Genomic DNA, 20,323 nt, shown 5'->3' with positions numbered 1-20,323 from the left:
GAGAGACGCGCCTGAACTGAACGCCTATAATTATTATTTTCATAGGCTTAATACTTGAAAATCAAACAAAAAGTATCATTTTAAACTTTTGAAAAGTACTATTTCGATCATATTGGAAAGGATTAGCTTATCCTTTTACATTATACCATATCACTACAGGAATTAAAATTATAGTAAGGAGAAGGTCCACTTTCAAAGATAGGATATTGTTGGTGCAATTAAGTTAAAAGCTACATCTAGGGAAATACAAAACGGCTATGTAGTATTTAATATGCATATTTTCTCCAATTAACATCACTATTATAAAGATCTCAAAGACCTACACATTAGATCTGAATAATAACTTACATATAACATATATAAACATATAAAATAACATTGAAATTGCTATAGTAATTTTTATCTCTAAAAACTTACGGATTATAGCTTCAAAAAATGATAAAGCTAATCAAGGCATAATTATTTACTTTTTATTACACCATTTGGTGTTCAAACAACTTGCATGGGAAATAAATTTCAAAAGCATAAACTTTTTTTAATCCACTCCAGATTTATAAAATAGCTTAAAACCATCAGGATCGTTAAAGTAGTAGAAAATTTTATTAAATAGTCAGTAGATCAGTTTATGGTATCTAAAGTACAACATTAATAAATTCACACATCCAAATACTAGTCGTCTGAATAATTTTTTGTTATTTTGCATGACTAACATCATATCATAAAGATGTCAAAACTAATCAAATATGCAAACACAATTGTCCTATCACTTCTGCACATTGTCGTATCCTCAAAATGTTCTACCATTAGCGAAAAATCACAATAGCAAAAAAGTAGAGGGTGTGTTGGATTATAAAAAGGAAACATGTTACAGGGCAGTATTTGCTTTAGGAAATTAGTTTTGCATCTAGGGGCAGTTGAGGGGGTAGGGTTTCTATTCGATAATCTATTTTTTTATTTTAGATCACAAAAGAATTTTTTTAAAATTTTATATTAGTTATATAGTTATATTCCCAGGAAATATGAGAAGCTACCCTATAAAGGAGAACCATATCGGTTTAGCAGTTTGCGAGATCCTTTGGTACAAACAGACAGACACCCTGCTACTTTATTAGAAGGTTTTTCGGTTCTGATTATTTTACTAAGTGATAAACATAGTGGAATAGATGGCACACTCAACATATCAAATCAAATGAAAGCATTGCAACAACAACAAAATGCCAAATTCAAACATCTTTAAATGTCATATTTTGTTGAGATAGAAAAAAAATTAATATTTTCTTTTTTAATATTTAAAAGTCAATATTTAAAATTTTTTTACAAACTAAAAGACTAAGTAAAAGCCGTACGTACTAGATATAATTGATATAAATTATATGTTGATTTTTAAAAATGATTGTACATTACCAAAAGATAAAATCAACCCCTCTGTATATTAAAAATAAGGGTTAAAAAGTTAGGACAATGTTTTGAAACAACCAATCAGGATTTAATAAAGGTTCCCAAAGTTTTAATCCTACGAACAAAAGAACTTGTTTATCAAAACCAGTATAATTTACAGTCCAATGTCCCCTCCCTTATTGAATCAAAGTATATAGAATCATAATTAAAGAAAATCATGGAATTTAAAGAAACAAAATGTTAGTCACTCTAATGTACTTAAGTCTATTGTCGCAAAGTCGCTGTGCTTTCGCCATTTATGGATTGCTAAAATCTATAATCCTATGATTGATTATACAAATTTGCCTTTGCTCATTTTTTTTGGCCGCCCAATATTATATGACCCAACCCATAAGCATTATGTTCACTTGAAATAACTACTCAATTCAATTCCAGCTAAAGATGATTATAGCCTAAAGAAGCAATGCGTTTTTATGCAAATAAAAAAGAAGATACTATTTAAAACATTTTGCAGTATATTTTATTTTTTGTGCTTTAATTATTTACCTTAGAAAATTTTTTTTTCATTCTTCAACTGTTCATAAAATAAAGGATTATGACGATAAGTAATAAAGCTGAGCTACTAAAATCATTTTTTTGCGGATATACAAAACCTTTACTGATTAGTCAGATATTCAGGAACAGGAAAATTAATCTTCCCTATGACAATACACTTTTTCTGCCTTTGGTAGCTGACTAATTTTGGGGGGAAAAGACGGTTCACTTGTTGTAAATTTATTAAACCAGCAATGTCCCCCAACCTTCTGTGCTTATTGTAGAAATTAATTGCCAAATTTTTTATGAATAAAATTGCTTTTAAAAACTAAATATTTTGTGTGTGATTTTGAAAAAACACTGGTTAACTGCACATAAATCATGCAGAATTACAATTGTTTGGTGTCTCATGATGTTTTTATAACCATAAGTGTCACTCTCAAATGGTTCTTCAATAATATTATTATTTATGGCGATGTCATTCCTAATAGAAAGTCTAAAGTAATATGATAAATTAATATTCTATAATTATCCAAATACACAAATGTCCATCCATGGAGTTTTAAGTAGAATAATTTCAAAGGCTATATGAGAAAAGCCAAGCGACTTTTAAAACCACGACAGTCCGTTTGTTACATGGTTGAATGGGGACTATGTCAGAGTCTTATTTTGTGCAGTACATATATGTATATTTTGTCAAATGAGTTTTATAAATATTTTTTGGTGTTTGTTTCCTAATGTTTACAAAAAGATTTTTTAAACAAAATAGTAAAGTCATGTTTTAGTAGTTTTTTGACTTTGTACTCTTGAAACTTGTAGATATTCTCGGACTTCTGTGTATCTGCCACCTTATAGTTTAATGTGTGAACTTTTTAGACCAATAATGGTGGTTCATGATGCACAAAAATGACCTAACCCCCCCCCCCCCACACACACACACACACACACAGAAAAAAGCTTAAAACCACCACAGTACCAGTAGTCATATTCCCTGAAGAGTAGAGCCCAATTAAAGAGATCTTAATTCAGACAGACGAACAGACAAACATCGCTCTGCTCGACGTTTTATGAAGCTTATTATTCTTAACATACTTCTTAATATTGCGCTGGTAGATTATTAATAATTTCAAACTACAATTATATGTAAGGGTTGTACTGCTCATAAATAAATCTTTTAGTCTATCTAGGCACGTATGAAATAAAAATTGCCCTGTTAAAAACAAAGACAAAACTTAAACTGCAAAATTTAAATTGAACGGAAAAATTTAGTGTAGAGTATATGCTCATTGTTTTGTGTAATCTACAATAGAAATAAGTAACATGTAAATGGGATAAGCCTACCTCCCCTCCTTTCTTATATTGAATTATAGGGTAGTAACCGAAAAAAATCGTTTCCCTAACACACTAATAGATAATAAATTTTACAGACAAAAAAACTTTTAGAGTAGCCTCGTAGCTTGATAATCAGTAAATCCGTTAAATGGATCTTAAGTAACACACATTTAATATTTACAGGGTTGTTGGTCAAATGAATGATACTTTTAAAGCTGAAATATTGCGGTGTCACTTAGCATAGTTATTTACAGTTTGGCAGATAGTTAAATCTTATTTTCTTTAAATATAATCATATATTTCTGCTTTTCTTCTCATTTATCCTTATGTAAAAGTACAATGATGACTGTCTGTTAGTGTGTACCGAAGGATCTCGCTAACCGCTTAACCTATTTGACTATAATTTAAAGTGTAGCTTCTCATATGTTCTAGGAAGGTTTATATTTTATAATTATTTTTTGAAGGGTACCACCATCTACCAGATTAAATCACCACTAGACAAAAAATTACCCCACCCAAAATTTTATTTCATTTTTCAGATTTTTTAAAAATAAAATTAGTACGAGTTGGTCGACTCTACTTCCCCCTTAAAGCCCTTTATGGGCGTAGCCGCTAGTAGTAAATACTAAAAGAGTAGTTTGAATTGTAATAATGAAATAATAATAGAAAAAGTAGAAATGATTTAAGAATTTAGAAATCTTGTCGTCCGCCTAGCCGATTACGCGTAGGCGTTAGGGTAAACCATTTATCAAGAGGAGAATTGTTATTGACACTGCAGCACACAAGTATATACGGCTATAGTAAATTAGCCGAGTCATTTGAATTCTACTTAGTCAAGCAGGCCATATATAAAAATCATAAATATACCAATGAGCACTATATTCATAAGTAGCGCAGCAAAAACAAGCTCACTATATTTTATATCGTACAGTTTAGTTAAAATATGCATAATAAAATTGATTCCTTCATTTTACATATTCGGATCAAATAGAGTAATGTAATGACAGGATCATAGAATGACGTTTTTACATAAATACTTATTTTCGGACACATACTACAGACACTAATTATAAAGAAGCCACGGTACTGTTAAGCAGCAAAACTTTTAAATGTTTTGTCTTATTAATTCCTAGCGGCTACGCCCCTAGAGGCCTCTAGGGAAACTTGAGGAGGGGAGAGTTGAATTTGATAACCCAATCTATTATTTTAGATTTTATTTTTTTAAATTATTTTTTTTTCATTTTGGGGGAGGGGTAATTTTTTCCCTCCACTAAAAAGTTATAAACCTTCCCGGCACCTATGAGAAGTTACCCTGTTAAGGAGCACCCGATTGGATCAGCGGTTAGCGAGATCCTTCAGTACAAACAAACAGACAGACAAAAAGACAAACACATTCTGTTACTTTAGTATAAGGATTTGGTTGAATGTCTTTCTTATATTAATAGACGTAGCGGCATAAGTTTTAAAGAATGTATTCATGTACAAAGGCAAGAGTTTATCCCATCGTATTATAGACAGCCTTCCGCGGATAGTAAAACTAAAAATTATAAGATTAAGTCAAGTTTTGTTAGCCCCGAGAGGCCTGACGCCCGGGCAAAAAAATGGTATTATTATGATTTTTGTTCTAATATTTTTTGTAGAAAATTGTCTGTAATACTATAAGATACATGGTTTTTCTGTAGGTTTAGAACCGGTTCAAATTAAACGGATACGGTTTCGAAACCATTCTGGAAAACATATCGTTACAGGACGACTTACAGACCACCACATTATTTTTTTTAAAAAACGTTTGCAATTTGATTTAGACGTAATAATAAATGTTAGATAATAATACATTTTTTGAAGACAATATACCATGAATAAAATGCATGTAAATTATATAAGTATTCAATATTTTTCAGGGATAATAAGATTTCTAAATAAACTAGTTGCATAATGTATTTTTCTCATGTCTTGTTTACCAACTTTTATCATTTTTACTGTTTTTTTTTGTTTTTTGTTGATTCTCTTCTAGTAATTATAACTGTTTGTATATCAGAGGTCAGACGAAGCCCATTTTGTTCCGAATTTGTATCACTTTTGAAAAGTGCGACTCCAGTTACTTCAAATTTTTCTTTCCCGAAAAAGGGAAGGGGGGAAGAAAATCTCTTCAAAAGAGATGGGGAAAACCCCCTTTTCTCTCATCTCTTTTTTCTTCCCCCCTTCCCTTTTTTTCTTTCCCCCTTTCCTTTTTCGGGAAAGAAAAATATGACGTAACTGGAGTCTCACTTTTCAAAAGTGATACAAATTCGGAACAAAATGGGCTTCGTCCAGAGGTCAGAGAAAATATAAATCTTTGGTCCAATAGTAATAACGATTTCAAACAAAAATACTGCTCTGTTTTATGGGATTTTTAGTTTGTTTATCTATCTTTGTGATAATATATTTTTTTTTTTTTTGAAAACTTTTATCCAATTCATCTATTCGTTTATTCGAAAATTTGCAAAGTAATCTATCACGCAAAAAGGATTAATATTTTATCTAAACAAGGATTACAATATTCAAATAATTAAAGCTTAAAAAGTCAATAAGAGGACATATGAAATTTTCCATATTTACATAGATTAACTATAGAGATACTACTTTAGATACATTGTGACTAAATGTCCTAGGAATCACCATATTAGAAATAATGTAAATGCATAAAGTAGAAAAGCTACGCTTATAAAATTTATTGCATTCGTGAAAAGTAAGCTATTTTTGTCTGTAGTGAAGGATTTCGCTAACTACTTAACACATATGATTCTCCTTTACAGCGAAGAAGGTCCAGGAAAGGTTTTTTAATAATTTAGGGGAGAATACCACCATCTTCCCAAGAGAAAGCGCCCATAGAAAAAAATTACCCCCCCCCAAAAAAAACTTTTTTTTTCCTTTTTAAATCTAGAATAAAATATTAGGTTATAGAATTCAGCTCCCACTTTCCTCAAGTGCCCCTAGAGGCCTCTAGGGGCGTAGTTACTAGTAATAATAAATAGAAATAAGCTTTTGTTGCTCTATGGTCATCTAACAAAAATGTTAAACAAAAAACCCTGGTAAATTGCGTGAAATACTGGATACTTCGTATTGACATATTCGCACCGTCATGATGATGCTACACTTACTGCATTATTTCAAATTGTTCCAGGATTCACCATTTACAGGGGCCATTACTTTTCAAAGGGTGGTTATACCTTACCCCAAAATAGTAATAAATTTTCCAGGACCTATGAGAATCTACATTGTGAAGAAGAACCATATCTGTTCAAGAGTTAGCAAGATCCAACGGTAAAGACAGACAGACACACAGATAATACATACAATGTTATTTCTTATTTAGAGATTTTTTGTTGCATTTCTTGTGGACGTGATTGTCCTCGTTAAAAATTGTGCGTATTAGATCAGCTGAAAATGAATTCCTATTCGAGCCCTAGTTTCCTAAAGTGTACAGCAGATAACCCAATTATTGCAGACCCTTTTTTTAGCGACTCCGGTCAAATGGAAAAGCGATTTATACATTATACATTCAAAAATTAAAATTTTTCAAATTTTGTTTTTTTTAAAGTTTGAAGCTTTTTTAGCTAGTAGCAAATATTGAGATAGGACGCGGAAGCTACGCACACTTTCGGAAACTAAATTCAGTTCACCGCGTATTAAGTTGAATAAAAATTATATTTAAAATAAGATCGCAATTAATATCCTAATATTTCTATTTTTATCATTTAATCCAGGGCTAGGCAGTTGCATCTATAATTAGCGATAATTCAACCTTTTAGCCATAACAAAATAATGCAAATTTGCAGCTAAAGCTATATTTTTTACTTAAGAATAGTAAAAAATCAAGATTATTTTATATAACAACAACATTATTCGCAGCTGCCATTTTTAGTTTTTTATCAGCAGCAGCCAAAGCCTCAGAACTAGGTTCTACTGAAGTCTAAGTCAACCACCTAATATTGCCGAAGACCCAGCAGCCATGTGAATTTGAGGCTGCTGAGCTCCTATTTAATTTAATATTTGTAAGGATTCAGTACTGATGAACTGGAGTAATATTATAAGACTATTAAGGAAGCACCTTTTAAAGAACCACGTTTCAATTGAGCTAAGACTAATTTACATAAGGTCAACAAGGACACCTATGTTTACAAATAGTGCAGCAATAACAATTGTTGTGAAAATAACAATAAACTAAATTTTGTCCACCATTCTTAAGGTATAGATTGTTAACTATTCTAATGATTTTTTTATTAACAAAAAAGTACTGATGGACATTTATAACTATAATTTATTAACAAGGACAATTTTGTTCATACGCAGCAAGAATCCAATTCATAAAGAAAGAAAAAATGCTGTAATACATCCATTAAATATAAGGTTTAAATGGTAAATTAAGTTTATTATTTTAAGCATAATTATTGAACCAACACCATGTTTTGATCATCTAAAGATTATGTGCAACCAGTGGCTTGCAAAGCAATTCACCATGGGGGTGTGTAACCATCGGTGAATAAACAAAGTGGTAGCCAGGCAAATTTCAAATTCTTAATTTAAAAGGGGCTCTAGTCACCCCCAATACACCCTCCTACCGCACGCCACTGTGTGCAATCTTTTTTTACTTGCGTGTTTCTAGCGTCAGAGGTTTGATTATTTTTTTTAATGAAGGCAAGAACATACCATAATTATGAAATAGCTGAACTTGGACATTAAATGAAATACTAAAAGCTAGTCGATCAAAAACAAATTATATTTTTCATGAATTTATTTTCTCTTGGATTTCTATAAAAGTGGGTGTTTTTAAATATAAAGATTATACTAAATGAAGCTGTATATAAGCATTATTATAATAGGACACTATTTAACTTTATAATATGCATTACAAAATATAAAAAATTTATCATTATAGGACACTCATTTATATAACTGAATACAAAAAAAGAAAGATAAATTACAATAAGTAGTTAAGCTTATTTGATTTCTGTTTAACAGAGGACAAAATAATTTTACATTTTTGACAAACAAAATTGTCAGACTTGCTATAAGTAAGAAGTTAAGAGAAGCTTACAACTACAATTTTTTTTTAAAAATTACAAATAAAAAATATATGCAAGTGTTCCTTGAACTGCCAGGGAACATTGAATGCCCAATTTGGAAGACATTTAAAATACATAAAACAGTTAATGATAAAGCTTTTCAAATCAGAACTCAATAGAGCTTATATAGTCAAGAAATAAAAGTTGCAACTATTTTCTATAATTAACACTAACAAGGTAAAAGAACAAAAAAGTCTTATTATGAAATCTAAAGCATTTAAAAGTATGAAAATTTTGGTTTTCAAGCATATTTAGCATTGATTTATTAATTTTCAAAGATTTCTAACAAGAGTAATTGATTCCTATAAGAAAGTAAAAGGATTTATATTTGTTTGTTTGTAGCAAAGGATCTCGCTAACCGCTGAACCGGTCGGGTTCTCCTTAATACTTATTAACTATTTTGGGGGAGGGTACCACCACCCTCCCAAGAGAAATCGCCCCTAGAAAAAAATCCCCTTCCCCCCCAAAAAAATGTTGAAATAAAATCAAAAATGGGTTTGTGGGGGGACGGGTTGCCCTTCCCCCCCCCCCCATTAATATTTTTTTTAACTCTAAATTTAAAAAAATGGGGTTGGGGATTCAACTCCCCTCTCAAGTACCCTTAGGGGCCTCTAGGGGCGTAGCCGCTAGAAATGGCAGAGTCCAATAATAATAATAACACAAACACGATGCAACTTTTATTTCTTGGCTATGGGTTCAGATTGATGGATATTAAAGGGGGCCCTACCCGCAATTTTTACATGGCTTGATTTCTAATATATCAGGGATCTTCAGGGATAAGACAATGAAAAAGATAAATTAATGTCATCCCCAATGATAATACAAAAAATTTCCCCTGACGTAGATTAAAATTATCAGTTAAAAAGTTTTTACACTACTAAGTTTGGAACCAACCAATCAAAATTTGATAAAAGTAACCAAACTCTTGAGATAACTTTTTTTATAAAACTTTGGGTACCAATGTAATTGTAAGTCCTATATCCCCTACCTCCCTGTTAAGTATAGGTACATTTATTGGTTTTCTATTTTTAAAGTAAGTGTTAAAGTTAATTTATTTTTAGGGTATCCTCTTCAATTTTAATGACTTTTTTAGAATTTAAATATACGTTTTACTTAAAGGCATACATTTAAAATTGGAATATAATATAGGGATTCTATTAATGTGGAGAATAAGATAGATAAGCATATAAAATTTGATGCTATAATTTGTTTATCAATTATATTTCTATTTCACCTGTATCTTTATTTTCTTCATAGAACTTAACTCAGCTAGAACTTATTATTATCGAATACATTATAAAAATATGTACATATAAAATTGCATTAAAAATATCACTTTCATTTGATAAATTTGCTCTATTTCTTGAACACCATGCCAACTCTTGATGGCGTCTAAAACAGAAAAATATGATTAGAATTATAAATTTTACATAAATAAAACTAATATTCTTGATGGAGTTGTTATAGGTTTAATATTTGGCAAAAAAGTTTAAGGATAAATACACCCTTTACTTTCGTAAAAAGGGGTGTCTGTCGAACCCATGTGAAAGCACAATAATCAAAATAATTTCAGATGATTAATTTTCTGAAAGCTATACTACTATCAAACATAATTTCCACTTTAAATGTTTCACGGTTCTCTACGGTTTAGAACAAGTTTAAAGATTTTGTCCTGCGAAAATCGGATTCGGAGCCAGGATAGAAAAACTGTTACCTCTTCGCATTTATCATAAGGATTTCCATCAAAGCCATCAGGACAAACACACAATGGCCGGTGGATTCGAGTTAAACATAAAGCTCCGGTACCACAAACTAAAATAAAAATATAGTTCAAATCCATCATGGATATTGAAATCAAAACAATTTGGTTAAAAACTCAATTTAAGTATAATTTTGTTTAAGAAGAAAGCTATTGCATTATATGACAAATATACCGGTTTATTTAAAAAAAAAAACGTTTTAAATTCTAAATTTGGATTATGAATCTTAATATATTTTCTTGGAGAGGGTCACAGAACTCATTTATTATTTATATTACCATCTAGTGTACAGGCATCTATACATTTATTTTCTGGGGGAGGGTCACAGAACTCATTTATTATTTATATTACCATCTAGTGTACAGGCATCTATACATTTATTTTCTGGGGGAAGGGTACAATATTCATTTATTATTTATATTACCATCAAGTGTACAGGCATCTTTACATTTATTTTCTGGGGGAGGTGTACAATATTCATTTATTATTTATCTTACCATCTAGTGTACAAGCATCTATACATTTATTTTCTGGGGGAGTGGTACATTATTCATTCATTATTTATCTTACCATCTAGTGTACAGGCATCTATACATTTATTTTCTGGGGGAGGGGTACATTATTCATTCATTATTTATCTTACCATCTAGTGTACATGCATCTATACATTTATTTTCTAGGGGAGGGGTACATTATTCATTTATTATTTATCTTACCATCTAGTGTACATGCATCTATACATTTATTTTCTGGAGGAGGGGTTCAATATTCATTTATTATTTATCTTACCATCTAGTGTACATGCATCTATACATTTATTTCCTGGGGGAGGGGTATAATATCTATTTATTATTTATCTTACCATCTAGTGTAAAGGCATCTATACATTTATTTTCTGGGGGAGGGGTACAATATTCATTTATTATTTATCTTACCATCTAGTGTAAAGGCATCTATACATTTATTTTCTGGGGGAGGGGTATAATATTTATTTATTATTTATCTTACCATCTAGTGTACATGCATCTATACATTTATTTTCTGGGGGAGGGGTATAATATTTATTTATTATTTATCTTACCATCTAGTGTACATGCATCTATACATTTATTTTCTGGGGGAGGGGTATAATATTTATTTATTATTTATCTTACCATCTAGTGTACATGCATCTATACATTTATTTTCTGGGGGAGGGGTATAATATTTATTTATTATTTATCTTACCATCTAGTGTAAAGGCATCTATACATTTATTTTCTGGGGGAGGGGTACAATATTCATTTATTATTTATCTTACCATCTAGTGTACATGCATCTATACATTTATTTTCTGGAGGAGGGGTACAATATTCATTTGTCTCGCAATCTTCGTGCACTAAACATTCTGAAAATAAAAAAGAAAAAATTTTGTTATGATCCCCTTCCTCTACTTTCAATTTTAAATTTTATAAAGAAATGAAGGGAAGTTTTTTTTCTAGGGGAGAATTTCTTGGGAGGATGGTGTTAACCTCCCACAAAATAGTTATAAACCTTCCCAGGACTATATGAAGCTATATGAAGTAGAACCAACGGTTAGCAAGATTGATCGGTACAAACAGACAGACAGACACAAGATATCGTTTATGTCTAAATTTAATTGTTTTTTACGTAATAATAGTTGTTGTTAAAATCTATATTTACTAATTAGGTTTATTTTATATCTATGATGCTTAGTAAAATATTATTATATTGGTAAAAATAACAATATATTTTAATTGGTTCTTAATTTGTATTTTTCTTGTAGGAAGGAAATGCTAATATTATTCCCTTTTAGAAATAGATTAATAAAATTTTACGTTTATATAATTTATATTTATTGAAGTATATTTAAGATATACGATTTTAAAAATATCGTCATGGAAAGAAAACGAAGTGGCAGGTTTCGTCTAATTTTCACAGTTGCCTTTGATAGGCTATTTTAGGCAAGGTTAGGCAAATCTTAATGATTGCTCCACAGGGTTGAGAAATTGGCCCGCAGGATTAGAGCCCTCCTCAGGGGCTAGAAATAGGAGAAAAGCTACAGTGAAAATACGACCAAACCAGCTATTTAGTTTTCTTTCAATGATCTAAAAGTTCCATAGCCAAGCAACTTTTATTCTAAAACAAACTGTATATCCGTCCATTTCGCTATGGGGGAGATTTTTAATTAGATAAAGATTTTAGCTGTAAGAAAAGGCCTCTAAATGTTTTGTTAAAATTTCTCAGACCAATGAGCATCAACATTGCTGTATTTTATCTTTTCATTTGCTTTGTTTTTATTTCAAATCTATTTTTGTGTTTCGCTATTTATGCATATTGTCATCCTTGATCATATCTAACTATAATTGGCAATTATTAAATTGCAGGGTTTTTTTTAATAAACATGTAATCAATCTAATTTTTACTCAATTATTTATTATGTCATAGTAATATAATTCTTTAACAACACAAATGGTTAAGAACTGTTTTCTAATATGGAATTAGGTAATTAAATCTGTTCCTAACAATGTCTATCTAGAACTATTACGTCCAATGCAGAGAAACAAAATTAAAGTAAATTATTCCCTTTGAAACCGATTAATATCCGGTGGTTTAGAACCGGTACTCAGCCATACTGAAAAATTATGTCTAACATAGTATTATATCCAGTTTTCTACAAATATAAAAATGGTTTTAATCTTATATCCGTGGAAAGCTGTTTATAATACGATGCGAGAAAAAACTATTCTTCCTGTTGTTTTAAAGTAACACATTTATCATTTTAATCTTCATTAACATGAGTATTTTTTAGGAAGGATCATTACAGACTGACTTACACTAAATTTATATTGTAGTTGTGCTCCACAGAATAAATCATTAATAGCATTAAATCATAGATTTCTTAGTAATTGTTATGTAGATATTTTTATAAGTTTAATTGAATGGAGATAAACATTTAATTGGATTACATATTCATAATAGATAAATTTGTTGTTTGTATAATTTAATTTAATTGATGGATCACTTTTGACTACAAACGTTTTTACAGAAAAAAATACATTTTTGGAGTTTCAAAGGCAATTTTTAAGGGGCAAAGATGAATAAATAAGGAAACACAATTTTAAAAACAAAAATTAACACTAAGATGCTATTATTTAAAACCGCATAAGTATTTAACTACTTTTTTTAAATAAAGCGTTTCAATTATTAGACAATTTTTTTTTATCTAAGACTACCAACCCTTTGATTGAACAGCCATTGCCTGAATGTGCTTCTTTGAAATAGTAATAAATTGGGCCTACCTATTGGTCAAAGTTCTTCAGATATCTAACTAATATTTTATCATGACTGACACAGCAACATTACAAACTAATTTTCATGTTTTGGTTTGCGGTGGGGGGTGTACAGTTGTCAACCTTCCTTATAAGTCTAATAATTTGATTCTACAAAAAGAGTATTGTTGTTAGCTTCACTGTACATCAATCTATCGCCCTTTAAGATATCTGAACTTCCCCTATATCTAGCGGACGTATTTAAAAAATGGAGAGTCTAACTGTACCTTCAGGAAAAAGATCTGGAGTATCTACATCAACAATTTCATTTGGACGAACAATTCCACCAGAGTCACCTCTGAAATTTTGAATACAAGATGAATAAAACCATTTTATAAAATACTAGCGGATCCGCCCGCTATAGCATCTAGGGGATCTGTAATCGAATGGGTAGCAAATCTTAGTTAAGCCCCAAGAGGGATAGATGAACCTACTAATAGTGTCTAATTTTTTATCTTTGTGACGTAACAAAAATCCATCTCTGTTTTAGGGGTTTCCTTTCCCACCTCCCCTCTCATCCTTCGATTTTTGTTACGTCACAAAGATAAAAAGTTAGACACTATTACTAGATTCGGATAGATATATCACAAGATATTATTTGTTGTACCATATCATGATTAAATAAGTGCATGATCTTGGTATTAACATTAACAATCAATTTATTGACTGTATCTCCTTTTTGTTTGTCAAGGCATTCCTTCTGCTTCCAATATCGTGCACATGATATAGCAGTTAAAAGTAATTTTAACGTCTTTGGTTATGTTACAGTTGCGACTCGACTCCATCACCTTGCTTAAACTTTGACTTTGCCTCTAGGGGCACTCGAGAAGGATTGGGGTAGGGGGAGTTGACCCCGTCCCCATTTTCAATTTTTTTTTAAAAAGAAAGTAAAAAGATGGTGAGGACATTATTTTCTAGTCAATTTCTCTTGGGATGGAGTGATACCTTCTTTAAAATAGATATAAACCTTCTCAGGGCCTAAAAAGCTACATCGAAAAGTAGAAGTATAGTTTCAATGGATAGCGACATCCTTCAGTGCGCACACTTAGTCACACACAGACCCTATTACTTTCGTATAAGGATTTATCTATACCTAGGAGGTAAAAATGAAGGTCGTTTGCCCTCTTGTAATCTGGACTCTTGGTTAAAACTCGCAACTGCTCTGGGAGCCTAAAATATAAATCTTAGTATTAGTTGTACTTGCTTCAATTATAAAAAAGCAAGGAATTCTATTAAAGCTACACAAAAAAAAAAACCTGAAGGCATTCTAGTGATACTAAATTTTCAGGAATTATGTCGAATAAAAAGTGATCGGGATGACATAATATCGATATAATATTTTTAAATCGTTTTTAGGTAGTTATATTCACGCCGACTATACCCTTATACTAAAGTAACAAGATGTTTGTTTGTCTGTGTGTTTGTGTGTCTGTGTGTTTGTACCGAAGGATCTCGCTAACCGCTGAACCGATCGGGTTCTCCTTAACAGGGTAGCTTCTCATAGGCCACAGGAAGGTTTATAACTACTTTCTTGGGGGGTGGGACAAACCCAACCCCCCCCCCTCAAAAAAAAAATACCCCCCCCCCCTCAAAAAAAACATTTTTAAAATTCTTTTAACTAAAATTAAAAATGATGGGGGTGGGCAACCCCCCCGAAAAAGAAATTTTTTTTTACTTTTTCTTTTAAAATCTAAAATAAGAAATTAGGTTATCAAATTCGACTCCCCCCTCCACAAGTGCCCCTAGAGGCCTCTAGGGGCGAAGCGCTAGTAGCTTTAATAAAGTGTTTCGCAGCTGACATAATATTGACAGTTTAATTAAAGAATATGAAGCAACATGATTTTATTGAGAAAACTGCATGCTGAAAGAAAAGTTTTTTATTTCGAAATAAATCTTCCTTGAATTTTAAAACCCAGCTATTGGCTGCCCCACTCATAGATCTAGGGGCTGTGTGTTCGAAGGCAGATTAAACTATTTTTAATGAATGCACAGTTAGGTTAAATGCCCAATTAAAGAATTAGTCTAATTTTACAAACCTATAAATCCTCTCATTCACTATAAAAAAGCCATTTATATAAAACTTTTACTACAGCATTTCACTTTAATTGTTTTTTTTTTTTAATTTTAATAATATATAATACTATCTTTTTAAAAAATTCTAGTGTATATACGGATTCGGTAAGTACCCCTACAAGGTTTTGGAGTTAGGTTGATAATTTTTCAATATGTGTCAAGAAGAAGCCAATACAAATCTTCTCTGAAATTTGGGGAGCAATCAGTGTAGCTGTTTAAGAGATAGAACCAAACTAACATTCATACAAATTACTACCTAAGAATATATTTTAACGAAAATACTTTTTTTACAGTGTATCTTTAAAAGTGAAACTTCCCTTACATAAGTTGAGGAAAATTAAATCTAAAATTAGGATAATAAATAAGATTCAGACAATTGAATAAGTGCACTCCAATTTGGTGTCTAGGTTTGTACACATTGTACTATTTAATAAATTATCATCTCGGCAGCTAGGAGGGTGTTGCTAACATATTTTTGACACTTGATGTATTCTCTCTCTCTCTCTCTCTCTCTCTCTCTCTATCTATCTATCTATCTATCTATCTATCTATCTATCTATCTATCTATCTATCTATCTATCTATCTATCTATCTATCTATCTATCTATCTATCTATCTATCTATCTATCCATCTATCCATCTATCCATATATCCATCTATCTATCTATCTATCTATCTATCTATCTATCTATCTATCTATATATATATAACCATCTATCTATCTCTATTTTGCAGATCAAATTGACTCTACAAACAGTGAAAATAAATAATGGATACCAATTGTTTTTTCAGCCCACATATAACTTCATTCTTATTCATTCGATTATTAGACGAAAATCCATCTCTTTGGACAATACAAAGTGAACTTATAGAATTTTTTTTAAAAAATTAAACTATTTTATTGGTTTTTGTTTAATTTAGTTTATATTGGTATGTAATATGAATTATCTAGATAGCTAAACTAAATAATTTCATTATTACTATATTAAATTTGTAATAATTTTCTAAAATTTTAAACAAATATAATCCAAAATATTAAAAGCCAACTTTTTTTATAGCTTTCCAATTCCAAAATAGAGGCAATTAGCTAATTTGAAGGAAAAACTGTGTATGATTTTAATAAATAGTAATAATGAATAAAAAACCTTTTTAAGGCTCTGAAATGATGGTGTTTTATAAAGCTTAAACTTCATTAGATAGTGTATAATAATTGGCAACAAAATGCAAACAAATAAAAATATTCATTTTTCTATACAAATTATTTCCAGACTTAAATTATGGAGAGATATACTTGTTTGTTAAAAAATTGTATGCATGGATAACAAGATAAGTAATAGCAATAGAGGTAAATTTTTCTTCTATAGATATTTATTACAAAAAGGTGCTTGTTAATGGTATCACCAACTTGGAGAGTATAATTTTCATAGGTTTTCTTTGTTTCTCAGGCATGTCTTCATTTTACATTTTTTCAGAATTTGATGTTAAATCAAATGAAATTATTTACTTTTTTCCATGTATCTATGTGAGCATGAGTGATTGACTACTATTTTCTGCTTTATATCTTTCCCTACATCCCTGTTGTTACATACTATCATTAATTTATCATCAAACTTAATGTAACAAACATTTCACTTCAATAATATTTTTTATGTCTATTCCTGCATCCCTGCTAGCCTAAGTGATGGGCAGCTATTTGTATTTGTCATCAGATTTCCTTTTATGCCTAAATGTTTAAATGTTTTGAGACAAGTGCTTAAGTAAACACAAACTAGGGCGTAAACAAACATTTTATTTTGGGATGGTTGCAATATAATATTTGAAACACTAAAATAATGGAGCAATGCACTGCTCTTCGGCCGCAAAAGAGGTATACAGCTGCAAAAATGCTTTTGCAGTATATAAAAAGATGCTGCTGCTGTTTTGTACAGACCAACTGCTCAAAATATTTTACTTGATGCTATAATTGCAGCTATGGATAGTTGACACGAAGAAATTTATTAGCTAAACAACTGTTATATTGTGATGTAATTAAGTAAGCTTTTATAGTGCATATAAAAAGCGTTAGACTGGCCCACCATTGGTCAATTAAAATGTATACTGGTCTGCGTTTGGTAATTTAGTCTGTGTATTGGTCAATTTTCTTGTATGACGTCATATTTTTATAGGCACTATAAAGAGCTTCTTAATTTGGCGTCATACATCCCACCCCCCCCCCCCTCCCCCCTCTAACCATCTGCTATTTACGCCAAGTATATGCATGACACTTACATTTTTTATTCTTTCTCTTGAGGTCTTATTAAACTCCCTCGCATTTATTTATTTATAACCAGACACAAAACAATATGTACACAAATCATTAATAAGTATTCAGTTTTTGTTAATGCATAGTGTGCTCTAGAAGGCTTAGAACTTTGTTTTTTTATGTCTGTCTGAAGGCAAACCATTTCAATATATTATTACCCAGTAATATTTAATAGATATGATTTTTACAAAAACTCGTCTTGCGTCTTTTGAACCAGAAAATCATTGTCCTAATTTTTTTAATGCGAAACCTTGGCATAAAATATGTATTGTTCTTTTGTAGCATGGCCGACGGACCGACGAACAAAGTAAATTATAAACATGATGTTCATAAATATAGAGAACCTTTGCCAAAAATGCAAGACTTCCATCTAGAATAGCAGTTTTTTAATAATTGTTTCTTACAGACAAACGGACATTTCGGAAAACATTACCATTACTGGATGTTGTGTGTACCTGTGTGGTCGCCAGAGGACGTAAAGGACTTACAGTGACTGGCTGGACAGGTCTGGCAGCTGGTCGAGGGTCGGGCAGGGCTTCCAGAGGAGCACCCTCTGCAATTACTACTGGTGCACTAGATGCGAGGTCATCCCTATGAATATATAGTCAATTAACTTTAAACATTTTATTGTAGCAAAGCATTTGCATAGCGCAAGAAAAAACTTCTTGTTTCTTTTATTCAAAAGATATACTCATAAGACAATAACAAATATAACCTCCAATACAACAACAATAGTAAAGTTAGACTTATATTTGGCGGATTTTGTCTTTTAAATCATAACGCATCATATTGCAACTTTAATTATTGCAATATATGTTATCAGGTTTTTTTTAAAACTGTTAATAAATAAAGAAATCAATTATTACACAATTAGACCTTAGTATGTAGAAGTTTCGCTACCAAATATACTGAAAAGAGAAAACTCTGCACCTATATAAACGCAATGACTAATAACCTGCTTATGAAAATATTATTTTAAACTTCGCACAAATCATTTAGGAAAATGTTTATTCAAGGTTTAGTTTAATAATTCTTAGTTTGCTTTCTGGCAACAAAAGATGTCATACAAGACCACTAAAATAATACAATTTTTACTTTATTTCAGAAGAAGAAGCTTGATGAAAGACTACCCCCTTCCCCTTTCTCCTTTTTTTTCAAAATTAAAGGGGGGGGTGGTAGTAAAGACTGCCTTCCCCTCTTTATTTTCTTAAAAATTAAGGGAAGGTGGGGGTTATTTGTGCTCCAGTATTCATATGTAAGCAAGCACCAGGAGCTTTTCGTTTTACATTTATTTTTTTTTTGTGAAAAAGATAAATGTTTAATAAGATATTTATATGTTGCAGAAAATGGTCAGAAAATAATACCTATAGAGTAGCTGCGCTACCTAAACATTTATTCTAGAAATAAATTTCAAAGAGAGGAAGGAAAGTACAATGAAATATAATTTATTGCAATATAATCAAATAATTGAACTTGAGTAGGAAATAAAATTTCAGGTGATAAGTGAATTTCATTTAATCTAATTCAACTTTTCCAGTTTTATTTGAATAGCAACAATTTTAACATATGGACAGTTATGTCTATAAAATTTACCAATAGCAGACTTTACTTGTTTTTTTTTTATTTCTAAAATTTGTTTAGTAATATATGATAAACTATCAGGAAATTGGCTTCAAAAATGTAATCCTTAAATAAAAAGTAACAATATGTTTGTCTTTCTGTCGGTCAATGTATACCAAAGGATCTCTCTATCTGCTTAATGATTTGGGTCTCATTAGGTCTCTAGAAGGCTTATAACTACTTTTAACTGTCTGTGTGTTTGTCTATCTTTGTGTACTGAAGGATCTTGCAATCCGAATTCCATTCGGTTTATAACTATTTACCAAACCCTCAAATAAGGATCATCCATAGAAAAAAATTGCCTAAAAAATATACTTTTTTTATTTTGATTAAAAAATAAAAGTTAAGGGACGCCTACACTCTTCCTTCAAGTGTCTGTAGAGGCCTCCAGGGGCGTAGCTACTAGTCATGAATAAGCAGCTATGCAATTTATTTAGTAGTTTTGAGTCGTAAGTGGTTTATTATTTCTTGCTTTCTTCCCTATTAAAGGACAGGCCTCTTAGTTTTTTGGTGTGTGTCGGGATGTGCTGAGTTATACAAATAATAAAAACAAACCTCATAGGCGATTGTGGTCTACTGCTTCCCCTGTTATTAGCGGCTGTACTTCCTTGTCATAGATAACTTTAGTTACATTTTTAGTTAGCTTATTTTAATTTAGAATATTTAATTTTTCTTTTTGATCTTTTTAAAATTGAACATTTTTTGTAATTGAGAACAATTCTTTATTTTGAAAAAGCAAAACAGCAAGCACTAGTTCTGTTTTTTTACAAGGGTACTTTCCTTCAATGTTCCTGTCGAGAACTGAACCCTTCCCCCACCCTTTTTTGAAATAAATTGAAAAAATCTAACCCCTAATCCCTCGGTAGC

At 30.9% G+C, this 20,323-nt stretch overlaps 1 protein-coding gene across 1 annotated transcript; it reads right to left on the bottom strand.

The window, feature by feature from the left end:
* Positions 1-8,017: 8,017 nt before the first annotated feature.
* Positions 8,018-20,062, bottom strand: LOC145313460 (uncharacterized). Its single transcript, XM_080152891.1, has 7 exons — positions 20,012-20,062; positions 18,292-18,427; positions 14,555-14,631; positions 13,689-13,759; positions 11,430-11,516; positions 10,084-10,181; positions 8,018-9,761 (listed from the first exon to the last, which is right to left on the bottom strand). Exons 1-7 carry the CDS (start codon positions 20,014-20,016, stop codon positions 9,726-9,728), a joined length of 510 nt encoding a protein of 169 aa, XP_080009017.1. The 5' UTR covers positions 20,017-20,062; the 3' UTR covers positions 8,018-9,725.
* Positions 20,063-20,323: the final 261 nt, after the last annotated feature.

This window comes from Acartia tonsa, chromosome 3 (assembly GCF_053477335.1).
Source record: "Acartia tonsa isolate MP-2025a chromosome 3, ASM5347733v1, whole genome shotgun sequence".
Classification (NCBI taxonomy): domain Eukaryota; kingdom Metazoa; phylum Arthropoda; class Copepoda; order Calanoida; family Acartiidae; genus Acartia; species Acartia tonsa.
This window is presented reverse-complemented; position numbering and strand designations above follow the sequence as displayed.